Genomic DNA, 22,630 nt, shown 5'->3' with positions numbered 1-22,630 from the left:
TAATAGAGTTCTGTCCATTTTTCCTTTGGCTGATGGAAGTTGTTTTATAAATATGCCTATGATAGGATGTTTTCTTCATCCAAGCCTTTTGGTACTAATTGCAACTTTTTAAACACTGTAAGTAGTAGCTGTCATGAACACTTTGAATCCTACTACAAATATGTATTTCTAAAAAATTTCACATTTAGGGGTGCATTCTTTCAACTATTTTTTGCTACTTTTTCCCCCTGTTTTTTAAAAAAGCGTTTGAATTGGAAACTGTGGATCCCCCTTTTTTGTTAAGGAAAGAATTTTATTATGCAATAGGAAAATAGCATCAGCCCCCTCCTACATTCTCGCAAAAATTAAAGATCCAGGAGTGTTCACATCTGCCCCAGGAGTCAGGAATGAGCAGAGGCTAATGGCCTCTGGAAAGGTAAATTGGAATCAGGCCATAAAATCCATCCCAGAGTTCCAGGAAAAACACATTCCTCAATGCCATTGCTGTCAGATCAAAACTGCATCTCTGTTTTCTATCAGAAAATTATCTCATGTACAGTGTCCATGGGCAAGGTGCTTCTTGAAGAATTCTTTGGGTCTCAAGCTACCCTTCTGAAACATGGAGCTAAATCACCCACATCTCAAACCTGAGGAATGGAGGTCCTAAATGTGGCAGTGTTTAGTGAGAGAGCATGCAGTCATAAAAGCACTGGTTTGGGACCGACTGACCATAGCTCAAATCCTGACTTTGCTCTTACTAGCTGGTTAATTTGGAGAAGGCACTACTCAAACTCATCATTTAGTAAATGGGGACAATCACACCTGATGGCGAGTGTTGTGAGAATCGAATGCTACATCCCCTAATGCATCCCCTAATGCATGATAGCAGCTCTACAAGTTTTAATTCCTGCCACCCCACACCCAGTCTCCTTCTCTGGTAGGGAAGCAGTCCAAAATTCAAGGCACCATTGCCATCTTGGTTTCCGCAAGTGCTTCTGACAAGTCTATGGCACTTAAGACATGGGGGCCCTGTTCTTCCCGGTCTTGGGAAACATGAGGTCTGCTCTGAAGGCTCCAAGCCACCTTTGTTGGCAGAAGCACCCCAATCTTCCTCCCTTCTCCTCCTCTGAGGTCCAAGCTCTATAATGAGACTTCATTAAACTCACCCAATGTGAGGTTTCAGTGACCTTCATAATGAAATCCAAGTACTTTGCAAGGTGCTCCGATTTGAATACATCCCCCAAAAGTTCATGTGTTGGAACCTTAATTCTTAATGCAGTGGTGCTGCAAGGTGGGGCCTTTAGATGGTCATTGGGTCATGAGGGTGGAGCCCTCCTGAATGGATTCTTGCCATTACCATGGGAGTGAAGTACGGATTGCTGTAAAAAGGGAGCTCTGGAGCATCGCGATGTCTTCCGCACCTGCTTGCTTTGCCCTTCTGCCTTTCCGCAACGGGATGACGCAGCAGCTTTCCACAGTTCAGTTACCCGTGGTAAACTGTGGTCCGAAAATATTAAATGGAAAATTCCAGAGATAAATAATTCACAAGTTTTAAATTGCATGCCGTTCTGAGCAGCATGATGAAATCTTGGCCCTGCCCAGGTCATGAACCATCCTTTGTGCAGTGCATACCCTACCTGTCCGACAGTCACTTAGTAGCCCTCTGGGTTATCAGACCGACTGTCACAGTGCTTGTGTTGAAATAACCCTTGTTTTACTTACAGTGCAGTGCAATAAGATATTTTGAGAAAGAGTGATGACATTCACCTAATTTTTATTATATTGTTATAATTGTTCTATTTGATTATTAGCTGTTGCTAAACTCTTACTGTGTCTAATATATAAATTAAACTTTATCATAGGAATATGTATAGGAAAAATGTCTTTTATACAGGGTTTCGTACTATCCATGGATTCAGGCATTCTCGACAGAGAAGGGAGCACTACTGCATTCTGAACGCACGAACTCTCTCCAACCCCGGGGCTTTGCTTATTTTTGCTGAGGGCTCACTCATCCTGGGATGCCCTTTCCTCTATTCTGCAACTAGGAAAGTTCTTATATTTCAATATCTAGCTCAAATGCCTCCTCCTCCCTTGTGGGTATAGCCACCATGGCTTTTTCTGGTCCTCTTTGGGTTTGTAATCTGTCCTGACACAGATATTATTCTGATATTAAGGCATTACAGGCTCCCTCAGAAAACCTCCATGCCTTTCCATCTCTGTGTTCCTGGGATCCTCAGAAACCAGGCTGATTATAAAGCTCTTAAAATCCTCCCAAGAATCCTATTGAGTTAGGTACTATTATTGAAGAAATCAAGGTTCAGAGACACTAAGTAGCTTGTCTATAGTCACACAGCCAGTGGGTATAGAACAAGGATTTGAACCTTGAGAACGTCACCTCCAAGTCTGTGCTCTTTCCACTGCTCTATAATCCTTTCCATGATCTCCTTAAATCTTCCACCAACCCAGAAGGCAGGCAGGGAAGGCCTCTTTATAGAAGAGGGAACTGAGGCTGATGGAAATCGTCACTTCCGAAGGCTTCCCGACTCATTCTGGGAACTGCTAAAGTTCTGGGTTTCTGATTCCAAAACCGGGCCTCTGTACAGCCACAGGCTCCTGTCAGTGACCTGCTGAGTCACCCACTCCAGAAAGCCACCTGCAGCAGGGTAGGTGGAGCCTGGGCTATGGCAATGCCTGACAAATTCATGTGCCTCTCAGGGCCCTTCTAAGCCCCCTCACCACAGAAGTGACGAGTAAATGACAAGGGGCATCTCTGCTCCCAAGGGATTCCAGTCACGCGAACTCTGCCAATTAAGGCTGGAACGATGTCATCTCCTGAAATAGCATTTTAATGAGTGATGGTTCTGGGATAAATTGTTATCTTGTGATCCCTCATTAGAGAGCTTAATTAGATCCATCATAAAACATATTGATCAATGGCACTGAGCAGGTCCACAGGACATTCACCGTCTGCTGGAACATTCCTGCTCACCCTTTGGCAGAGCCTGGTGGGACCAGTTCCTGGGTCCTAAGAGCTGCGTGGGTGCAAGTTCTTTTTGAGTACCTGGGCACCATTATCCTGGTTCTTCCCTTCCTCCCTTATTTTCTTTCACAAATACGTATTTTAGCACCATCCATGTGCCAGGCACTGTGCTGGCTGCTTATGCTTTAACTTAGTTTATCCTCATGAATATCTGTTATTTCCTTATTTTGAAAATGGTGAAACAAAGGCTTGAGGCCCCAAGCTGTCAACTGGGTGTAGCCCCAACAAACTGAGTTATATTTCAGGTAACTTCTGGGGAGTGGCTAATGCAAGATGGACAAAAGTAAAACTGAAGGGAAGAGTAGACTTGATTAAACTCCTAATCCCTGCTGAGACTCTCTGCTGGGCAGTATATATATGTCACGTTTAACCTTCATATCAATGGTGAGAATTTTCATCTTCATTTTATAGTTAAGAGAACCGAGTCTCAGAAATGTTACTTGCTCAAAGTAATACAGCCAGTGAATATCAGAGCTGGAATTAGAACATGGCTCTAGGAACATCAAATCCAGACAGGTGTGGGTTCAAACTCCAGTGCTATTATATATGCACTATATAATTGTGTAATTTCTCAAGTTACATAAACCTTCTGAATATCAGACTCTGCATCTATAATACTGAGGGTAATAACTGGACCCATCTCATACAGTTATTTTGAGGATTCAATGAAATAATGCCTGTCAAGCGTTTAAATAGTATCTGACCCACCCTAAGTGTTCAGTAAAGATTTTTCACTGAACATCCCAATTGTTTCCGTTTGGAAAGAAGTTACCTGTTTCCTTATCTATAAAGTGAGTCTAGTAACCCTTGCCCTTAAACAATTCATAGGAGAGCACTTTAAAAAAGGTAAAGTATTCAAACTGGTTGGTCACCTTCTGTATACTTGTGTGCTGGCAAAAACTGGATTCAGCATCTATTTTATGGAAGTTTTTTTTTTTTTTATCTCGGCTTACTGCAAACTCTGCTTCCTGGGCTGAAGCCATCCTCCCACCTCAGCCTCCCAAGTAGCTGGGACCACAGGCACATGCCACCAAATCTGACTAATCTTTTGTATTTTTGGTAGAGATGGGGTTTCACCATGTTGCCCAGGCGTTCTTAAACTCCTGAGCTCAAGCAATGCACCTGCCTCAGCTTCCCAAAGTGCTGGAATAACAGGCATGAGCCACTGCGCCCAGCCTGGAAGAATTTTAAATTATTATTTTTATTATTAAATAATGCACTAGCACAATGGTGGTGGGGATGGGAAGATGGATCAAGAGAAAAAGGTGGGGGTGGGTAATAAAATCAGAGTATTGAGACTTCAGTGGAAGGTAGAGGTTACTTTGGTGGCCCAGGAAGTGGCCTGGGGAGTCTAACCAATGGGGCATGACTGGATTGATTCAAGGGTCTGGGCTCCACAGGGTGTGCGTGCAGTGGTGGTATGTGCACATATCTGCATTGTGCGTGTGTGTGTGTGTGTGTGTGTGTGTATGTGTGTTGAATATAATGCACATAGGATTGTAGAACTTTTCTATACAAAAGAAAGGACTCTGGAGACTCATCCATGGGTTGTGCAAGCAGGTGTGTGTGTGTGTGTGTGTGTGTGTGTGTGTTTCTCCTTTTGTGTATTGAGGCCGGTTTCCATGAGAGGGTGACTTTTTTCACCTGTGTATACTTGGAGATTTTTTTCCTTTTTTATTATAGTAAATGTAGCTTGAAAGCTGGGGATAGCATAGCTTTTCCCTGAACACAGATCACATCACATAATTTTTCTTTCAGAGAAAAGTGCTGCAAAATAACCTGCAGATGGTGAGTCTCTCTCTTTCTCTTTCTGTCCTGCTCTTGCGTGTTCTCTCTGTCTGTCTGACTCTGTTTTTCTCCATCTGTCTCCATGTCTCTCTGTATCTCTGTCTCTGAGGCCCTATATATAGCTTAAAATGCTTTCATATTTGAACACTTGGCATGTAAAATGCCCCCGTATTACACAACATAGCATGCATTCGGGTTTGTAATTAGATCATTGTTTCATCCCAAGTTCCACACATAATGATGCTGGACCTTGTTCCTTATTCCCTAGTACTACCTGCAAATACTGCCAGGTCTGGGTATCCTGCCCTAACCCCTTTCCCAGTTTTGTTTTTGCCAACTCCCCATGACAATCCTGCAACCTCACTGCTCCCTGCTCCCTTGCTGATCCTCTCCTGCAGCCTTCGCGATGGGTTCAGTGTTCCTTGGCGGCGGCTCAGAGCAGCCCCTACCTCCTCTCCCTCTTTCTCTCTCTCTCTCTCTCTGTCTTTCTCTCTCTGGCATAGCCTGAACAATCGCTTCACTCTGTTAGCAAGGCCATCAGAATTTCTGAACACAGTCACAAAATTTACATCCCTCCAACTGCCCCGATATAAACACTACCCAGAGGAAAGGGAGGAAAGGTCTCTTTTCTCTAAAATAAGAAGATGTAATTTTTTTTTAAAGAAAGTGGGGAGGAATCAATATTCATTTTTAACCAATCTGGACATGTGTTAGAGGATATTGCTGAGAACAATTAGGGATGTATGAGTGAGAGGTTTATTTCTCACTTGCTTGTCAGGTCAGAAGACAATCTGTTTATTTTCCTGCTACAATTTTATTCGATAAACTGAAAGGATGGGAGCTAGGAAAGAGGGTATGAACAGGATGTGTGCTATCAATTTGTCAAATAAATAATCGTGCTTGGAAACAACAGATTTTATTAATTAGACAGGATGGTGTATTATTACCATTAAAGTGTTATATTGCATTAATTTTTATATTTTACTCGGCTACTAATTACCGTAAAAGATTTCGGGAATGAAGCAAAATAAAATCATGCCGCATTATACATAATGTAAAGATAGCGTGAATTAATTTGTCGGCCGCTCCTCGCCTGCCTCCGGGAGACGAAGAGGCATGGAAGGGCCTCCGCTGCTCGGCTTGCCGGCCTCTCCAGAGCTCTGCACCAGCGCTGCTCCCGCCTTGTCGCAGGAGGCAGCTGTGAAGACCTGAGGTTCAAGACCTGGCTCAGCGGCGAGCTTGCTTGGTACCCTTTGGCAAATCACTTCTCTGAGGCCTCGGTTTCCTCTTCTATAAATGTAAACCTCCCTTCTCTTTTTTTTTTTGCCTTACAGGGTGGTTGTAAAGATCTAACGAATTCCCGAGAGTAAAAGTGCTTTCAAATGTCAGAGGTGGGGAGACGGGTTGAGATCTAGTACAATAAGAAGAGGCAGACAGAGGTGGGGGGCATCCAGAGTTCAGACCTTGCAGGGGCAACTCTGGTCAGACATAATGCTCAGAGACTGCCAGAATTGGGGGCCTGGATAGTTAGGGCTTGGGGAGGGAATTAGGGCTCTCCAAGGCCATCCAGCGGTCGTCTCAGCCATCCCCTCATTGGACAGTGCCTGGGAGTGGGGGCCCATGGCCACACCCTGGTTGAGCCGAGTTCCTCACTATAAATGCAGACTAGAATACACCTCCGTTGTCCCCAGGTGCTCACACCAGGGAATCCCTCACTGGGTTTGGCACAGTGGAAAAAAGCACGATTCTCGTCAGACAGGACCAGGTTTTAATACCTGCACAGCCACACACGAGCCATGTGGCCACAGCCAAGTCCCTTATCCTCTCTGAAGGGCAGTTTCTTCTTCAGTTAAAAAAAAAAAAAAATGTTGTTTGCTCAGGAATAAAATTCCCACGCTGGGCACAAGTTCTGGCTAAGGAGGCGGCGGCTGGGCCCTCACGAGGGTGCCAGGGTCCCCAGGGCTCCCCATGACAGCACAGCCGCATGGGGACTAGGAGCCTCAGCAGAGCCCTCCCCGTCCAGCTCCATCCAGGCGCTGCCTCCCGGGTCCTCGCTGACCTCCGCTCGGGCAGAAGCCACCAAGTCCCAGGGCGGCCCCCAAGCCCCACCCCGGGGGCGCGGTTCTCCCTCGCTCGGCGGCCGAAGCCCAGCCACGTTTTTCTCCAGGCTGGGTCTCCGCAGCCAGGGCCGGACGAGGGCCATTTCTCACGACCCACTGCCACCTACTGTCCGCAGCGGAGAACTGCATACCGAGCGCGGCAGGCCTCTGGGAAGCTGCCACCGGGAGGGGCCAGAGCCCCAGGCGGCGCTCAGGCCCCTTGGCCTGGAGCCCCAGTTCCCAATGTGTTACGGATACGTGTTGCAGCCCTGTGGGAAAAACTCAGCTGGCCACCTGAAGCCCTGATGCTCTGGCTTGCACTGTTACTGGGGTAACTGGACCCCTGGGGACACAGGAGCACTAGGGCAAGCGCCTCCCTCCCTATCCGGCTATAGTCCCCTTTAGAGGCCTGAAAATCCTGCCCCTGGGTTTGGAGGGCTCTGTCTGGCTGCTTGAACTGGACCTGATGTAGGGCTTCCAGAGACAATTGTCCCTGTTTCCAGTTTCCAGATTAGAACTTCGCCTGTCTTGCAAGTCTGACCTAAGTCTGAGCTGGGCCTGCCTTCAGCTTTCTCCGTATTATCTGGATGCCTTATGTGACCCTCTCTTGGGGCATGGATCAGGCAGCCCTGCATAAAAGCATGGTCCCAAATCTTGACTTCTCCACTCACAAGCTGGCTGATCTGAGGTAAGTGACTCAGCCTTCTTGTGCCTAGTTTTCCTCGTCTTTAAACCAGCAATATCAATAGTAACTTCCATATAGGGTTGTCATGAGGATAAAATGAGTAGATATATATATATATATACGCACACACACACAAAGGAATTAGAACAAGGCCTGGCACACAGTAAATGCCTTATACGTACATAGTAGTGCATTATCCAATCATTAGGGATTATCTGTGTCAGTGTTATTTGTGTGCCTGTCGCAAGACTTCCATTTGATTGTGAGCTCCGTAAGTGCAGAAATCATCTGTGATTCAGCCATGAATCCTCAGCTACTTGCACACAGAAGGTTGCAGTACCAGTTATCCATGCATTCATTCATGCATTTAATAAATATTTATTCTACTAAGTGCCAAGCACTATGTCCTGGGTTTACAAATATTAATAAAGACAAAGACCCTTCACTCATAGAGCTTACGTTGTTTGGAGAAGACAGAAAGAGAGCAAACAAGTAAGTTGATAAAATGGGTACATCTTGTAATAAGTGCTAGGAAGAGAACAGCCAGACTCTTTGAAAGAGGATGATGGAGGAGGAGCATGGAAGAGAGCTTTTGGATGGTCAGGGAAGGCATTGCTTCTAAAGGCCTCTGAAGAGGTGATAATTAAGCTGAAATTTAAATGAAAAGGAAGAAGCTGGTGGATGCCTGGGGTATGGGCAAAAGATGGACTGCAAAGGAGGAAACTTCCTAAGGTGATGGAAATGTAACAGTGGTTGCCTAAGTATATTTATATAGTTGTCAAAACTCATCAAACTGAACCCTGAAAAGGAGAGAATTTTATTCATAAAAATTATGCTTCAGGATGGGCACAGTGGCTCATGCCTATAATCCCAGCACTTTGGGCCTACATGGCTGGATCACCTGATGTCAGACGTTCAAGACCAGCCTAGTTAACATGGTGAAACTTAGTCTCTACTGAAAATACAAAAAGTAGCCGGGCCTGGTGGTGTGCGCCTGTAATCCCAGCTACTTGGGAGACTGAGGCAGGAGAATTGCTTGAACCCGACAGGCAGAGGTTACAGTGAGCTGAGATCACACCATTACACTCCAGCCTGGGCAATAAGAGTGAAACACCATCTCAAAAATAATAATAATAATAATAATAATTATGCTTCAATAAAGCTGATTTAAAAATAAAAGATGGTAGCCAAGTAAAAAATCAAGGAAGAGCATTCCAGACATTGCAAAGAAGAGCTGATGCTTAGCCTCTGAAGCAGGGAAAATCTTTTTGCATCCTGGGAAGGCCTGTGTGGATGAAGCATGGTAAAGAAGGGGGAAGGTAGCAAGAGATGAGGCAAAGCCATGACATGCTGGACCTGGTGGGGTCAGGATTTTATTATGTGTGAACAGAAAAAGCCCTTGATTTGCTATCAAAAGTCCTAAACCCTGGTCTGGACTTTCTAGCTGTGTTGTCTTGGATGAATCATTGAACTATTGTGAATGTATTTTAAATGTGTAAAATAGGACTACAAATGATATGCAGGGATCCCATCAAAGGGGGCTGCAGCCAGGGTTGACTATGAAGGCAGGCTGACTGACACCTGACACCTGGGGATATACCCACGTACTTTTATTGGGCACTCAAAAGATGGCTCATTGAATTAAAATAGTGCATGCCTGTACGGAGCAGAGACCTATGACCTTTCAAATAGCAGTTGGTGAGTGGTGGGGTGGAAGAATGGGAATTATTCCCATAATTAGGGCATTGACTAATTAGGACATTGAGTCCTTCAGTGTGTCCTCACCTACCCAATACTGTTTTTCTCTCTTATAGGCAATTCTTCTTTTCCTTGGTCTTATAGCATGTGTCACAGTTTATTATTATGCATTTAAATTCTGTACATCTTTGTTCAGTGTCTGACTTTCTGTGGACTGCAAGTTCCATGAGGACCAGGACTGTATCTGTTCTCTAAACCACTGTACCCCAGTATCTAACACTGTCATTGGTACATAGGAGGCACTCAGTAAATACTAATTGAATGAATGAATGAAAATAACCATTTATCCAAAGACAATTAACTATCCACAGGGCCCTTTCTGGTTCTTCCTAAATAATCCACCTTCTTCCTGTTACCCACTGGAAGCTCATCGCTTAAGCCTTCCTTTTTGGGTTTTCTCCATCATCCTCATTCTAAATTCAGCACTGACCAACCCCACAGAGTTTCTTTCTATTTTAATAAACATCTACACAAAATTAAGGAGATAAAGACTGGTGGTTGTGTTTGATTTCACACTGGTTTTGGCCTTTGATATTGTAAACTACTTTCACTTTAATTTGGTTTTCTGAAGTAGATAGGGTTGAATCGACTATAATTCCCATTTTCCACATGAGGAGCCACACAGTTGACGAGATGGATTGACTCATCCCATGGCATAGCTAGGGAGTGGTAGGAACACAGATAAACCCCGGGTCCCATGGCTCTAAATTCCATGATCCTTTTCCCTCCAGGTTCCTCTGCTTGATGGTTCTATGTGCAATACATTTCTCCCTTCACACCTTAGGCACTGATGGTGCATGACAAACCGTGATGATGGTTCTCCACTGAGAAAAGATGATAAAGTCTCTCAGAAGCAATACCGTTCTTACCGTAAGTATCTAATCCACTTCCAGTGGCCATCGGGGCAAATGGAGGACATTATAACACGATTACATGCATAGATCCCAAGTAAGGCCTCTAGAGCCAGATCTGCCAGGTTTGCATATTGGCCTTGCCACCTTCCAGCCCTCCAACCTTGGGTGATTTATTTCAGGTCTCTGTGCTACAGGCTCCTCATCCTAAATTGGAGATAAGAATAGTGCTACCATATAGGGTTTCTGGGTGAATTAAACGAGTTAATACATGTAAAATGCTTGGAAAATTGCTTATCCAATAGAAAGTGGCCAATTGATGTTGTCCTTCCTTCCTTTCCTCCCTCTCTTCATCCCTCCCTCCCTTCCTCCCTCCCTTCCTCTCCTTCCTTCCTTTCTTCCTTCCTTCTACCTTCCTTCCCTCCTCCCTCCCTCCTACCTTCCTTCCCTCCTTCCTTCCTTCCTTCTCTCCCTCCTTCCTTCCCTCCTTCCTTCCTTCTCTCCCTCCTTCCTTCCCTCCTTCCTTCCTTCTCTCCCTCCTTCCTTCCTTCCCTCTTTCCTTCCTTTCTTCCTTCTCTTTCTGTATTTCTCTCTCCACTTCTTTCTCTGTTACTTTTTTTGTTCTTCTCTTTTCTTTTTTCTCTCTTGCTCTATATTATTCTTCCTAAATTCCTGTCTCTTCTCTGAATGTAACTTCACAATAGTGCATCGATAAATATTTGCTGAACCAATACATAAATGAGTAAAGAAAAAGGAAGAGAAGGAGGGAGCTGATGCCTGGCACAGGACGTGAAGAAGTGAGGATAGACCAAAACAAGATAACCTTGTGTTTTTATATGTTTGTTTTTATCTTAATGTATGAGCTATAACAGGTAAGACACTCTCATCCTGTTTTACCATGGGAAAGTCAACCAACCTCTCTGCGCCTCCATTTCTGCATCTGTATGGGAGCAGCATTGAACTAGATAGTCCTTATGTTTTCTGTCTCTGACTCTGAGTCTACAATTCCATCTATATGAAATGGGTATTGACTTTTCCTAGCATTTGAAATGAGATGGGGAGGGGATGGAATAAGCCAAATGCACATTTCCAAATGAAACCTGTTTCACCTGTGGCACCCATACAAGACTTCACAGGTGAGTACTTGTTTTGATCTCACCCTGGTGTTGACTTCTATCTCCTACTCTGCCTCTTAATAGCAATGGGACTTTGAGCAAGACACTCAACATCTCCAAGCTTCCCTTTCATCATCTGATTATGGGACTAAATGAGATGATGCATTGTAAGATGCTTAGCACAGTGATCAACATGTAGTAAATGTTCATTAAATTACCACTGATGTGCGTTGTTAAAGTGTGTATATGACCTCAAGCCTTGACAAAACCCACTCTAAGGCCAAATGATGAGTTTCCTATTAGCTGGTATTTTGGGCATTTTATGATTAAGCATTCATTGAAAATCCACTATCTGTTAGAAATTGAACCTCATGATAGCATAGGGAAGTCATGAGTTCTGACTCAAGGTTCAAAGGATTACATGCATTTTTTCAGGTCCCAATATATTTCTCGTACTTTGCTATATTATGCCCTTTTGTCCTTGTAACAACCCTGTAGGTAGGTTTTGTTGGGGTTGCAGGAATGAATTGAACTCAGGGAGCTGCAGAAGTAGAGCCTGCAGGGAGCAGGTGTGATGGGAATTCACAAGACTCAACCTGGACCACACCCAGCTCCTTCCCCTCTGTAAGCCACAGTCAGCGAATATCCTGATTGCACAGTGCCAAGGATGGGAGTGCTGTTGAGACTCTCATCAACCCTGCAGAGTGGGAAAAAACATGAGTACCTCCCTCATGAATTCTCAGTCCTTGCTTCTGGCTTCCTGTCCCTTCTCTTCTTTGACTTCTTCTACACAAGGCTTGGGCATAAATAATGTACCTGAGCATGAATAAACACTGTGACTGGCTTCCCTCTCCCAGGGGATGTTTTGCTTTTGCAGCTGGATCTCTCATGTCTTCTGAACCCGAACTCTAAGCCTCCACATTCTTACTTAATTAGAATCCAAAGGCCTTAACCCAGCACGTGGGCTCTTCCCCAGCCTCCCTCCCTCTCTCCCTCCCACCTGAGTCAACTTGCCTGTGGTTGTCTTCTCTGATTCCAGCCTGAAGACCCTGGTCTACTCGACCCCTCCTCATACACCCCATCTCCAGGATTCTACTGATGCTGCTTGCTGCTTCTGCTGGAATACTTCACATACCCAAATACTGCCTCTACTTTAGGTCTCAGTTCAGAGATCACCTCCTCCAAGAAGGCCTCTGTGATTTTACAGCTGGAAATAGTTTTTCTCTCAGAGAAATCATTACAGCAGTGGTTCACAACTTTGAATATGAATTTTTGCACATGAATCAGCCCAGATATTTTGTTAAAATGCAGATTCACAGAGAGTAGGTCGGGATGGGGTCTGAGATTCTGCATTTCCGACTTGCCCACCCATGATGTTTGCTGATTCTTCTGGTCTGTGAATTACCCATTGAGTAGCAAGTCATTGCCCAATCTGGCTATGTATCAGAATCACTTGACAAGCGTATTGAAACTGTGGATCCTGGGGCGAGAGGTTGATCCAGGTTTTGTGGGGCCTGAATTCATTCCATCTAGAGAGTCCTTTTAAAAGTATATATATAAAGTTATGAATAAGAAATTGCCACCTATGGTCCCAGCTGCTTGGGAAGCTGAGGTGGGAGGATCACTTGAACCTGGGAGGTAGAGGTTGCAGTGAGCTGAGATCGCGCCACCGCCCTCCAGGCTGGCCAAGAGAGCAAGAGCCTGTCTAAAAAAAAAGGAATTGCTGGATCTTCTCCCAAGTCCCTGGAAGGAGCTGTGCAAGTGAAGGGTCTTGACGTATAAACTTCACTAGCTGCAAGGTAAATCTATTTTTGCCTGGGGCCCACACGACAGCAGAATCTTGGAAGGCAGGAACTATATGTGTGTTTTGTTTTTAGAATTTCTCCAGGTTATTCATAGTGACCAATTCTAGACCTACCCCCATGCCCCCTCTAGGAATAGAGCACTTGAACTCCTGTCCATCCACTTACCTCCCTCTATTCCTTCCATCTCCAAAGCCGCTGTGCCAGGCACTGGGATAGACCCCACAGAAACAAGGACCAAGGACAGTCAGGCTCCTGCCCTCAGCAAGCTCATGGTCTACTGGAAAACTGGTCACAGCTTCACAAAATGAACTCCTATCAGCTGTTCGTCCAAGTGCTGCAGGGATCAGAGGAGAGAACAAAACTCAGTCCTGATAAAAAGACAAGACTGGGAGGTCTCCCAGAGGGGCTGACATCGAGTGAGCTCTTACCAAATTACTGGGGCTTCTCCAAGCAGAGGGAACACTCTGTGCAAAGGCAGGGAGGCCTGAGAGAATATGTTCTCTTCAAGAACTAACCAGTCGAATCCATGTGTGGCAGAAGAGCAGGGCATATTTTGGGGATTGGGGGCAGGGGGCAGGGCTGTGAGGAATGGGTATGGAGAGGTGGCTAGGCTCTCAGGAGTTGGGGCTCTTTGGGAGTGGATGGTGGGCAGTGGATGGTTTTCGGGCAGGGGACTAGCATGATCAGGTCTTTTTTTTTACACGTGCATGCATTACTTTCAACTTCCAACAATAACTAGTTCTTTCCATGACATTACATTATTAGATCCAGAGACCTTTATTTCTTTTTTAAAAACATCTTTAGTTCTTTAATGACTATTTCTTTTAAAGTAATTGTTGAATGTCAGATAGCCTGTGAAGTATTTTGATCTTATTTGTTCCTCCTACAAACTCTGGGAGGCATAACGGATGATGTCTATTTAACAGATGTATGAACTGAGGACAGGAAAGTTTAAGGGACTTGCCGAAGGTAACAGAAATAGAAAATCTGAAAAGCCTTAAGACCCATAGACAAGCATGGTGCCAGGCACACAGCAAGGACCAAAAATGTTTGGTGAATTAAGAGATGAATGCTGAGGATAAAAGAGCTTCACTTGTTAAGGCAATTTAGGGAAGCACATGCCAGTAAATTTGAGGGATGTGAGGCCTCCTTTCTGTTTCCCTGGAAATCCCAGGTTCTTGCTCCTGGGGGAGAAAAATTCTTCCTAATATCCATACATGTGCCCTCTTACCATTCCCTTCCAGAAGCCATGCCTTCCTCATGCACTCTGTCTCGGTCAGAGAAAAGATACAGCAGAAGCACAGACTGTGGAACTTAGTGAAGAAAGTTGTTTTGGTGATTTTATGTGATTGGGTGGCAGGTGGATTTTAATAGGGCTTTTCGAAACCATTGCATTCAATACAATTCAATTCCATTATTCCAATTAGGACAAATGAACTTGACTTTAAAAATATTTAGTGAGTGCCTAATATTGCTACTGGCAAGTGATAGTGAGTGAGAATCCCCAGGATGCTGGAGGCCTCTGGAAACAGGAGTTGAACTTGACATAGATCCTTGATTTTAGTTTTCCCTCTGGAATACATTCTAATCTATAGCAAAATGTGGCTCCTTGTTCATAGCTGGGACCTTCAGCCATTTCCTCCAGTGAGTTCAGCCTCATTTCCCTGCTCTCCTTGCCAAAAATGATGATGGTCATGACATTTCATAAAGCATGTGACAGTATTTTCTGGACTTGACAATAGTACAGGAGAAAAGAAAAGTTAGATCATTATGATTCCTCTCCTACAGAAGTTCAGAGAAGTTCAAAAACCTGCACAGTTAGGAAGTTGTGGCACTGGGGCCAGAACCTGATTTTCTAATGCCTGGTGGGGGCAATTGCAATATGACATTATTGCTAGGTCACCAATCTGGCAGTTAATTAACATCTTTGTGATGATATGTTCACATGTTATTCTCTCATCTGCTCACACTTGTCAGTGTTTTCTTTCCAAATAAGCTGTAAACAAGTTATACGAAGGAAGCTATGATTTCACTCCTATTCTCTTATATGCCAAACACTGTGAGGTATTATTATGGGGGGTACTAGGGTTACAATTACGAATATAATAAACATACTTCCTGTCCTCTGACGGTGTATCATCTAACTGAATAATCATATTTTATGACTTTTTGAATTTTTACTATGTCTGAAGTATTGCGTTCTCCACTTTACAGATGAGTACATTGAGATCCAGAAAGTAACCAGGAACTTGTCTAGAAGGGGAGAGCTGGGATTCCCACAGATTCCTGGATTTCTGCTTCCCAGAAGCTGCCCCAGGGCTGAGCCAACACAGTATGCTATGGCAGTTTAAACACATGGCTTTTGAAGTCAGACAGATTCAAATCTCAGCCCAGCTAATTACTTGTGTGATCTTAGACAGGCTGTTTCCCTTTAAACCTCAGTTTCTACATCTGTAAAGTAGGGGTCATGACAACCGGCTCCCAGTTATTTTGTTACATGGGTCAGTTGAAAATATGAAGAATGTGAGACTCTTAAATGAATACCTGGTGCAGCGCAAGGGCTCAGTAAACAGTAGCTATTCTCACTATTACTATTAATCATTGGCAGACACAGCACCACTCTGCCTGCAGTTATGTGCACGGTGCTTTAGTAGTTTCCTTTCCCCCTGAGTTGTTGAGAGTAAAATACTGTCCTCCCCGCTTCAGCTCCCCACATTCCAGAAACAGAGACCACTTACACAAGCAGCAACAGGGTCCATTTCGATGGCCAGTGGAGCCAATGGCCCGCTCGTTGGAAACAACAGCAAGCAAAGTGTCAGGACTCAGAAGCCGCCAACAGGCTTCTGGACCCTGCCAAGCCCTCGTGCCCACTCGAGCAGCCAGGGGGAGGGGGTGGCTATGGCATAAACACACGTTTGCTTTCATTTGGCTTAGCTGACTGTGTGTTTTGTTAAACAAATTTAGGTTTGGAAAAGATTATTTTTGGTACACTGCTGCATAATTAGATGAATTTTCATGAGTTTATTCTTGAAATAAACTTTGAAATTGTCCGTGTTTTACTGTTTTTTAATCATCTGCAGATACTGTTTTTTGAGACTTAGCATGAAAAAAAAACCTTGTTACATATCAGTTTAATTTAGATTCAAATAAAATAATTTTTTGAATTTGCAGCAACAACAAGTCTGCGAAAGTGGTTGTAACTGGTGCTGAGTTGTTTGAGGATCAAGATAATTACAGTATAAAGGATAAGAGAGAATATAATATCCTGGCATCCAGTGCCTATTCAGCTAATCCCCAGCCCTTGACAGATGTTCAAACACAGTATTTTTAAAAGCTGACTTTTAAAAAAACAGGGCAATTCACTTATTAGATATAAACAACATGATAAGAAATTCAAAGTCTGACATCCATTACAAACCGTCCGTGTTGAGAAGCGTGAGAAACAAGGCAGAAAGTCAAATGCGCTGTGCTCATTGCTGTAATGGGTGTCCAAGCAGGGCTGGGATTGCAGAAAGACCAGGCCCCCACTTTGCCAGGGGCACAGGTTTCATCTGTACCAGCCTCCGAGAAGCAGAGCCCCAAAGGCAGCTTCGATGATGCTGTAAGCCTACGCAGCAGCCTTTCTGGTGGCTGCTTGAAACCGAGGCTGCCAGCAGCCAGCACCAGGATAGTTTGGCCGGCTTTAAACAATAGCCACGTAGTGATACGTGGTCCATAAAGATGGTCAGGCAGATGGAGGGTTAATGAGTGGGGAGTCTGTTGGCTCAAAGATCGCTCTTGTCGCTGGCCTCTGAAACTCCTCCACTCTCATTCATCAAACATACTGAGCCTGAGTATCTGTTGGGAATCAAGGCTGACTGCTAGCCTCTGGGTTCAGAGATGAATAAGACCTCATTCATGCCCTGCCTCCAAAATCCCACAGTGCAGCAAAGGAGATAAATTATATCCATTGACAACAACTACAATTATTATTATTATCATTATCATTATTAAACTTTGTTTATATGCTAAGCTTAATTCTAAGTGCTCTTCCTAATTCCCACAATAATCTTATGGAATAGGTGTTATTATTATGCCCATCTTACAGATGAGAAAGCTATGGCACCGAATGAGTAAGTATGTGATGAAGTTATTTCTGACTGTGACTGGTAGCAGTGGTGGAGGAGGAACCACAGAAGGCTTTATGGAAAGGGTAGGGTTTGGATTGAGTCTGTATGGACAGTGGGGTTTGAAACATGGAGATCCAGGAAAAGGACATTCAAGGCAGAGAGAACAATGGAGAGAGAAGAGCAAAAGTATTATCTGGTGAAGTAAGACACCAAGCTGCACTGAGGATGGCATGAAATTGTCTTTTTTGCCTTCCTATTAGAAAGAAATTCTTTATAAAAAGCCCTTGGCACCCTGGGAAGCACAGGCCAAACTGTGGATGCTGATGCTTCTTCCCCTTCTGTCAAATATTTTTTCTGGGGTCCTTAAAACTGCCTCTGTAATAGCAGTGGTTCCAAGGTGGCCAAGTGCAGAGGTTCAGGGGAAACTCCAGCAGATGCTTCTCTCCTGGCCTGGGCCTGGACATATGAGTCCAGGCCCAGGAAGAGCCAGACTTCAGCATCAGAGGGTGCCAGTACTGTGTATTATTCCAAGTGTAAGCACATTCAAAAGACAGACCACCTGTTCCACTTGTCTCTTGGTTTTCATTGCATGCTTCAATGATACATATCATTTCACTACCGCTAATCTGTTTTTAGTATTGTGTTAAGAATTACCTTATCCACATAGTACTTTAATTAACTAATTTATTTATCTTTAGAGACAGAGTCTCTATCTTTCACCGTGGCTGGAGTACAATGTTGTGATCATGGCTCACTTGCAGCCTAGAACTCCTGGACTTAAGTGATCCTCCTGCCTCAGCCTCCCAAGTAGCAGAGACTATAGGCACATACCACCATGCTCAGCTAAGTTTCCTTCCTTCCTTCCTTCCTTTTTCTTTTTCTTTTTTTTTTTTTTTTTGAAACAGTGTCTCGCTATGTTGCCCAGGCTGGTCTCAAACTCTTGACCTCAAATAATCTTCCTGCTCCCAAAGTGCTGGGACTACAGACGTAAGCCACCATGCCTGGCTCAACTTTAAAACAATTGCTGAAAAGGATCTTCTTTCAGAAAATATTCCATTTTCTCCCACCCCACCCATCCCCGACGTGCTCACAGAGCACATCTTTCCATGAGGACATGCATGCAAGGCAAGGGAGAGGGGTCTGAAGATTATGTGAAGAGCTTGCTCTCCTTCCCCTGCTGTAGGGTGGCCAGGGCTGACACACTTAGAATTCAAATGGGCCCACCCTAGACTGGCTAGCTGTCATGGCCTCAGAGCCAAGGAGAAAGTGGTCAGCTGCTGGGTGTGACCTGTACTCCAGGAGTTTGCCAGACAAGTATTACTTGAGTATTTTCTAGAGACCAGATGTCAGCCACTCATGAGACACAGTCTGTGTTGGGCTGTTTTAGCTCTTGCCCAAGTGGGTCATCAGGAGTAGGTGTGGGAGCACAAAGCAGGAAGAAAGGATTAACTTCTCTATCTCATGCTTACCCTGGGCTCCACCTCAAGGAAGCATGGGTCCTCACTCTGGTTTCAGCCGCACACTCTCTTGGCAGCCTTCAGAAATGTACAAGGCTTCCAAAGAGTAGCCTCTTTCAAGGAACTTCTCAGCCCTGGCTTAGTTCTAGGGGAGGAGGTGAGCCTGGGCAGGGTGTACCAGGGCTGTTCTCCTGCTCCTTCAGCTCCCCTGAGGTGGCCTCTGCTCAGGATGTCCTCATGCTCCTCGGGGTTCCTGAAACAACCACAGGATTCAAGGATGTGGGGCTGTGGTCATTGCCCTCTCACTCTTTACATGTTTCTTTATGACCAGACATCTCAGATTTTCTGAACTCAGACTCAATTCAAAAGCTTCATGCCTTTTCTCCCAATATAATAATATTAACTAGCCTTCATGGAGTGTTTTCCAGGTACCTGATGCTGCTCTAAGAATTTTACATATATTATCTAATTTAATTCTCACCCAATCTTAAGGTCTGTAAGATGAGATGCACACATGTCCTGGGGCTAGTACATGCCTATCCTTCCCCACATTTAACAGAGATTTCATTAAGGATGAAGATCAAATGACAGACAGACTGAACAAATGAATGAATGATGGGAGGAAAGAAAGAAGGTCGCCAAGAACATGAAAAGAACCGCTGAGCTGAAAGTGAAAGAAACACTCAGCCACTTACTAGTTGAGAGTGACTTTGAGCAAAATCTGTAAGCCTTAGTGTTCCCTTTGTAAAAAGGAGTTACTGGCACTAGAGTAAAGGAAGGTGTAAGTTGTGAAAGTACTTTAATTTGTTTATAGTAAGTGCTCACTTGTTAAATGCATATATATATACATATATATACACATATGGGTATATATATATTTTTTTACCTAATACAGGGACAGATTCCACTTTTCTGTATGACCTGTCTTGGGGAGGGCATCGGAATTCTTGGAAGCAATATAAACATTCTGATGTCTCCTTACACAAATAGAATTAGAACCACAGTTTTTGATTATTTTTTAAAATGTCTGTCCAGTCTGTGCTTGATCACCTTCAGTAACAGGGAGGTCACTACTTCTTGAGACATTTTAATCCATGGTTATGTCACACAGTCTTCATGGTTGACCAGTTGCTCTTTGCATTGGGCTGATTTTTCCTGACTGCCCCACTGGACAAGAAACAGAGCTTTCTTGTCCTGGGCTTCAGCTCTTCTCAAATTGGAATGGAAAAGTATAGGTTCATAGAATGTCAGAGTTTAAAGAGACTTAGAAACCCCCTATTCTGGGTCTTTAATTCACAAGAAATCAGGAAATCTCTATGTGAGAGACAGCATTTCAATTGGTTGGTAAGTAGAAAATTCTTTATTCAGCCTTTGTCCAGAGTGTTGTACTGAATAATTTCTCCTTAGAATATGTTAAGAGGAAAGGCACTTTGGCTTCATATGTATGTACAAGATGCCTATTTCAGAAATGAATTATGGTGATTGTGGTAGATTGTTGCAGTAATGGATTTGAATTGTTCACATCATCCTATACACCCTTGGGAAGTGCCCTTTATACTATTCTGGTGGCTATGTGACTTGCTTCGGCCATTGTGATGCAAGAGGAAACTTGAGATGTGTTTGTGCATTGAGACATCCTTTCTTACTTCTCCCATAACCCCATGACTGCCTGCTCTAGCTTGATGAATGTTGCTCCGTGGCCCCACCAGTAGCCAGCTAATCCCCAGAAACAGAGCCACCTCACTGACTGGCAGTTAACTGTAGACACTTGAGTGAACCCATTTGAGACTAGCAGAAGAACTGCCCAGCTGAGCCCAGACCAAATTAGCAACCCTCAGAGTCATCAGCTAAATAAATGGTTATTGGTTTAAGCTAAATAAATGGTTGTTGGTTTAAGCCACTAAAGTTTGGGATGGTTTTTTATGCAGTCCTCCTCCAAATAAAAGCATATGGACCATTTCTCTAACTAGCCTGTCAGCTCAGAACAACCTTGTAATTGACAAAACCACTGGTCACAAAGTTTAAAGCTAAGCAAGGAAGAGTTCTTTTACTTGAGCTTTTACTTGAGCTTTTACTCTTCAGTTAGTAAAAATTTAACAACCATGTTAAATGCATCATTTAACAACAAGGATATATTCCGAGAAATGCATCAGTAGGTGATTTTATCATGGTAGGAATATCATAGAATGTACTTAGACAAACCTAAATGGTATAGCCTACTACATACCTAGGCTATATGGTATGGCCTATGCTCCTGGGCTACAAACCTGTAGAGCCTGTTACCATACTGAATACTATAAGCAATTGTAACACAATGGTAAGTTCTGTGTACCTAAATATATCTAAACATAGAAAAGGTATAGTAAAAAACACAGTACTCTAATCTTATGGGACCAGCATTATATATGTGGTCCATCATTGGCCAAACTGCGGTTATTCAATACATGACAGTACATGTCTATTCTGAGGTCCTGAGATCTTGCTGAAGGTCACAGAGCCAGCTGGTCATCAGAGAAATCAGAATTTAAACCCAAGTAGGCCTGGTTCCAAAGTTTACACTCTAATCTTTTAAGGGAAGCCTACCAGATCTTTCTTCAGGGCCTTTATCTCCATAGAGCCTATGGGCTGTGCTCCTGACTTCCTTATGAAGCCTACTTTGCTACCACCACACAAGACTGGGACCCACTGTGATGGAGCTGTCACAGAAGGAAGGGGAAGAAGGAAATTATGCCATACTCTGCACTAATAATTATAATCACTAACACTGACCTCTAATTATTAACCACTAACTATGTGCTAGATATTCTTCTAGCCTCCTATGTGTATTATCTGATTGAACCCTCACCACAGTCAACTATAGGTATTACTAACCCCATTTTACAAATATTTAACTAAAATGGCCCAGTAAATAAAGAGCAAGAATTTAAACCCAGGTCAACTGGCATTGGAGCCAAGATGTTCACTTCTGTGCTGTGCTGCCTCTTGACAGTGATCCTGGGGTTAGGAGATTTACTTAGGTGGGCTTCTGAAAACCAGGTAGTCGGAAAATCTGTAAGGTTATTTGCAGATACTGGAGCCAATGCTTCCTGCTCTGTGCCTGGGTTGCTTAGGGCAATGGAAAGTTTATTGCTTTTTTCTGTTCATTGTTTTTAAGTGGTCTCTGTATGTTCTAAAGACTGCTCCCCAAAGGCCGGAAGAGAAAACGCAGTGGCCAGTCCTTGGTCCTCAGAGCCCCATAAAAAGAATACAAGCATATCTCAACATATTTTTATCACTGTCACAGTCGCTGTGCTAGGTCACCCCCGCATGGTGTATTAGTTAGCATGTTCCTTGCCACCACCTTGAGACATCAGTGTGATATCCCCATTTTACAGATCAAATTAATAATATACCTCAATTGATAGAACTCTGGATAAACCGTATTTTCCTGTAATTGGTACTTTTCCAGGGTTGCAAAATAATTTAGCTCAGTAAACATTTTTCCAACAATTTTGTTTGCTTCATTCATTTACTTAGCAAACCCTTTTCCACAGAGGTAAAATCCCATTAATAGAAAACTCTAGGGATATCCAAATTGTTTTCTTGACAGAAATTCTGATAAGATGAGTAAGTGACTGCAATTCTTGTTACCAACCTGTGAGATCCTGTAATGTAAACAGGTGAAATGTCTTGGTCACAGAGTTTCACTGCCAGTTGAGTGAGTGGACCCTTTAACATCTGTGATTTACCATATGTATTCTCTAACCCCACCCCCAGAGTGTCTTCATTTTGTTGTTGCCCTTCAAGTTCTGTTGGTTTTGTTCAGATGTTTTTAATGAGTTTGTCCTGCGGCAGCCAGGGAATGGCTAACAAGTCTTCTGGGCCCTTAAAAACCCATTAGAATGTTATTTCTTACAAAGTGAAAAACTAACCTCATGCCAGATGCAAATAGGGCTCAAGCC

At 43.7% G+C, this 22,630-nt stretch overlaps 1 protein-coding gene across 1 annotated transcript in view; it reads right to left on the bottom strand.

Moving 5' to 3' along the window:
- The window catches only part of LOC105521922, a 127,844-nt gene extending 114,450 nt beyond the window's left edge, over positions 1–13,394 (bottom strand). The window contains 1 exon segment of the mRNA XM_011956279.1: positions 13,289–13,394. Coding sequence (XP_011811669.1) covers positions 13,289–13,394 — 106 coding nt within the window.
- Between the last annotated feature and the right edge of the window lie 9,236 nt (positions 13,395–22,630).

This window comes from Colobus angolensis, unplaced genomic scaffold (assembly GCF_000951035.1).
Source record: "Colobus angolensis palliatus isolate OR3802 unplaced genomic scaffold, Cang.pa_1.0 Scaffold412, whole genome shotgun sequence".
NCBI classification, from domain to species: domain Eukaryota; kingdom Metazoa; phylum Chordata; class Mammalia; order Primates; family Cercopithecidae; genus Colobus; species Colobus angolensis.
This window is presented reverse-complemented; position numbering and strand designations above follow the sequence as displayed.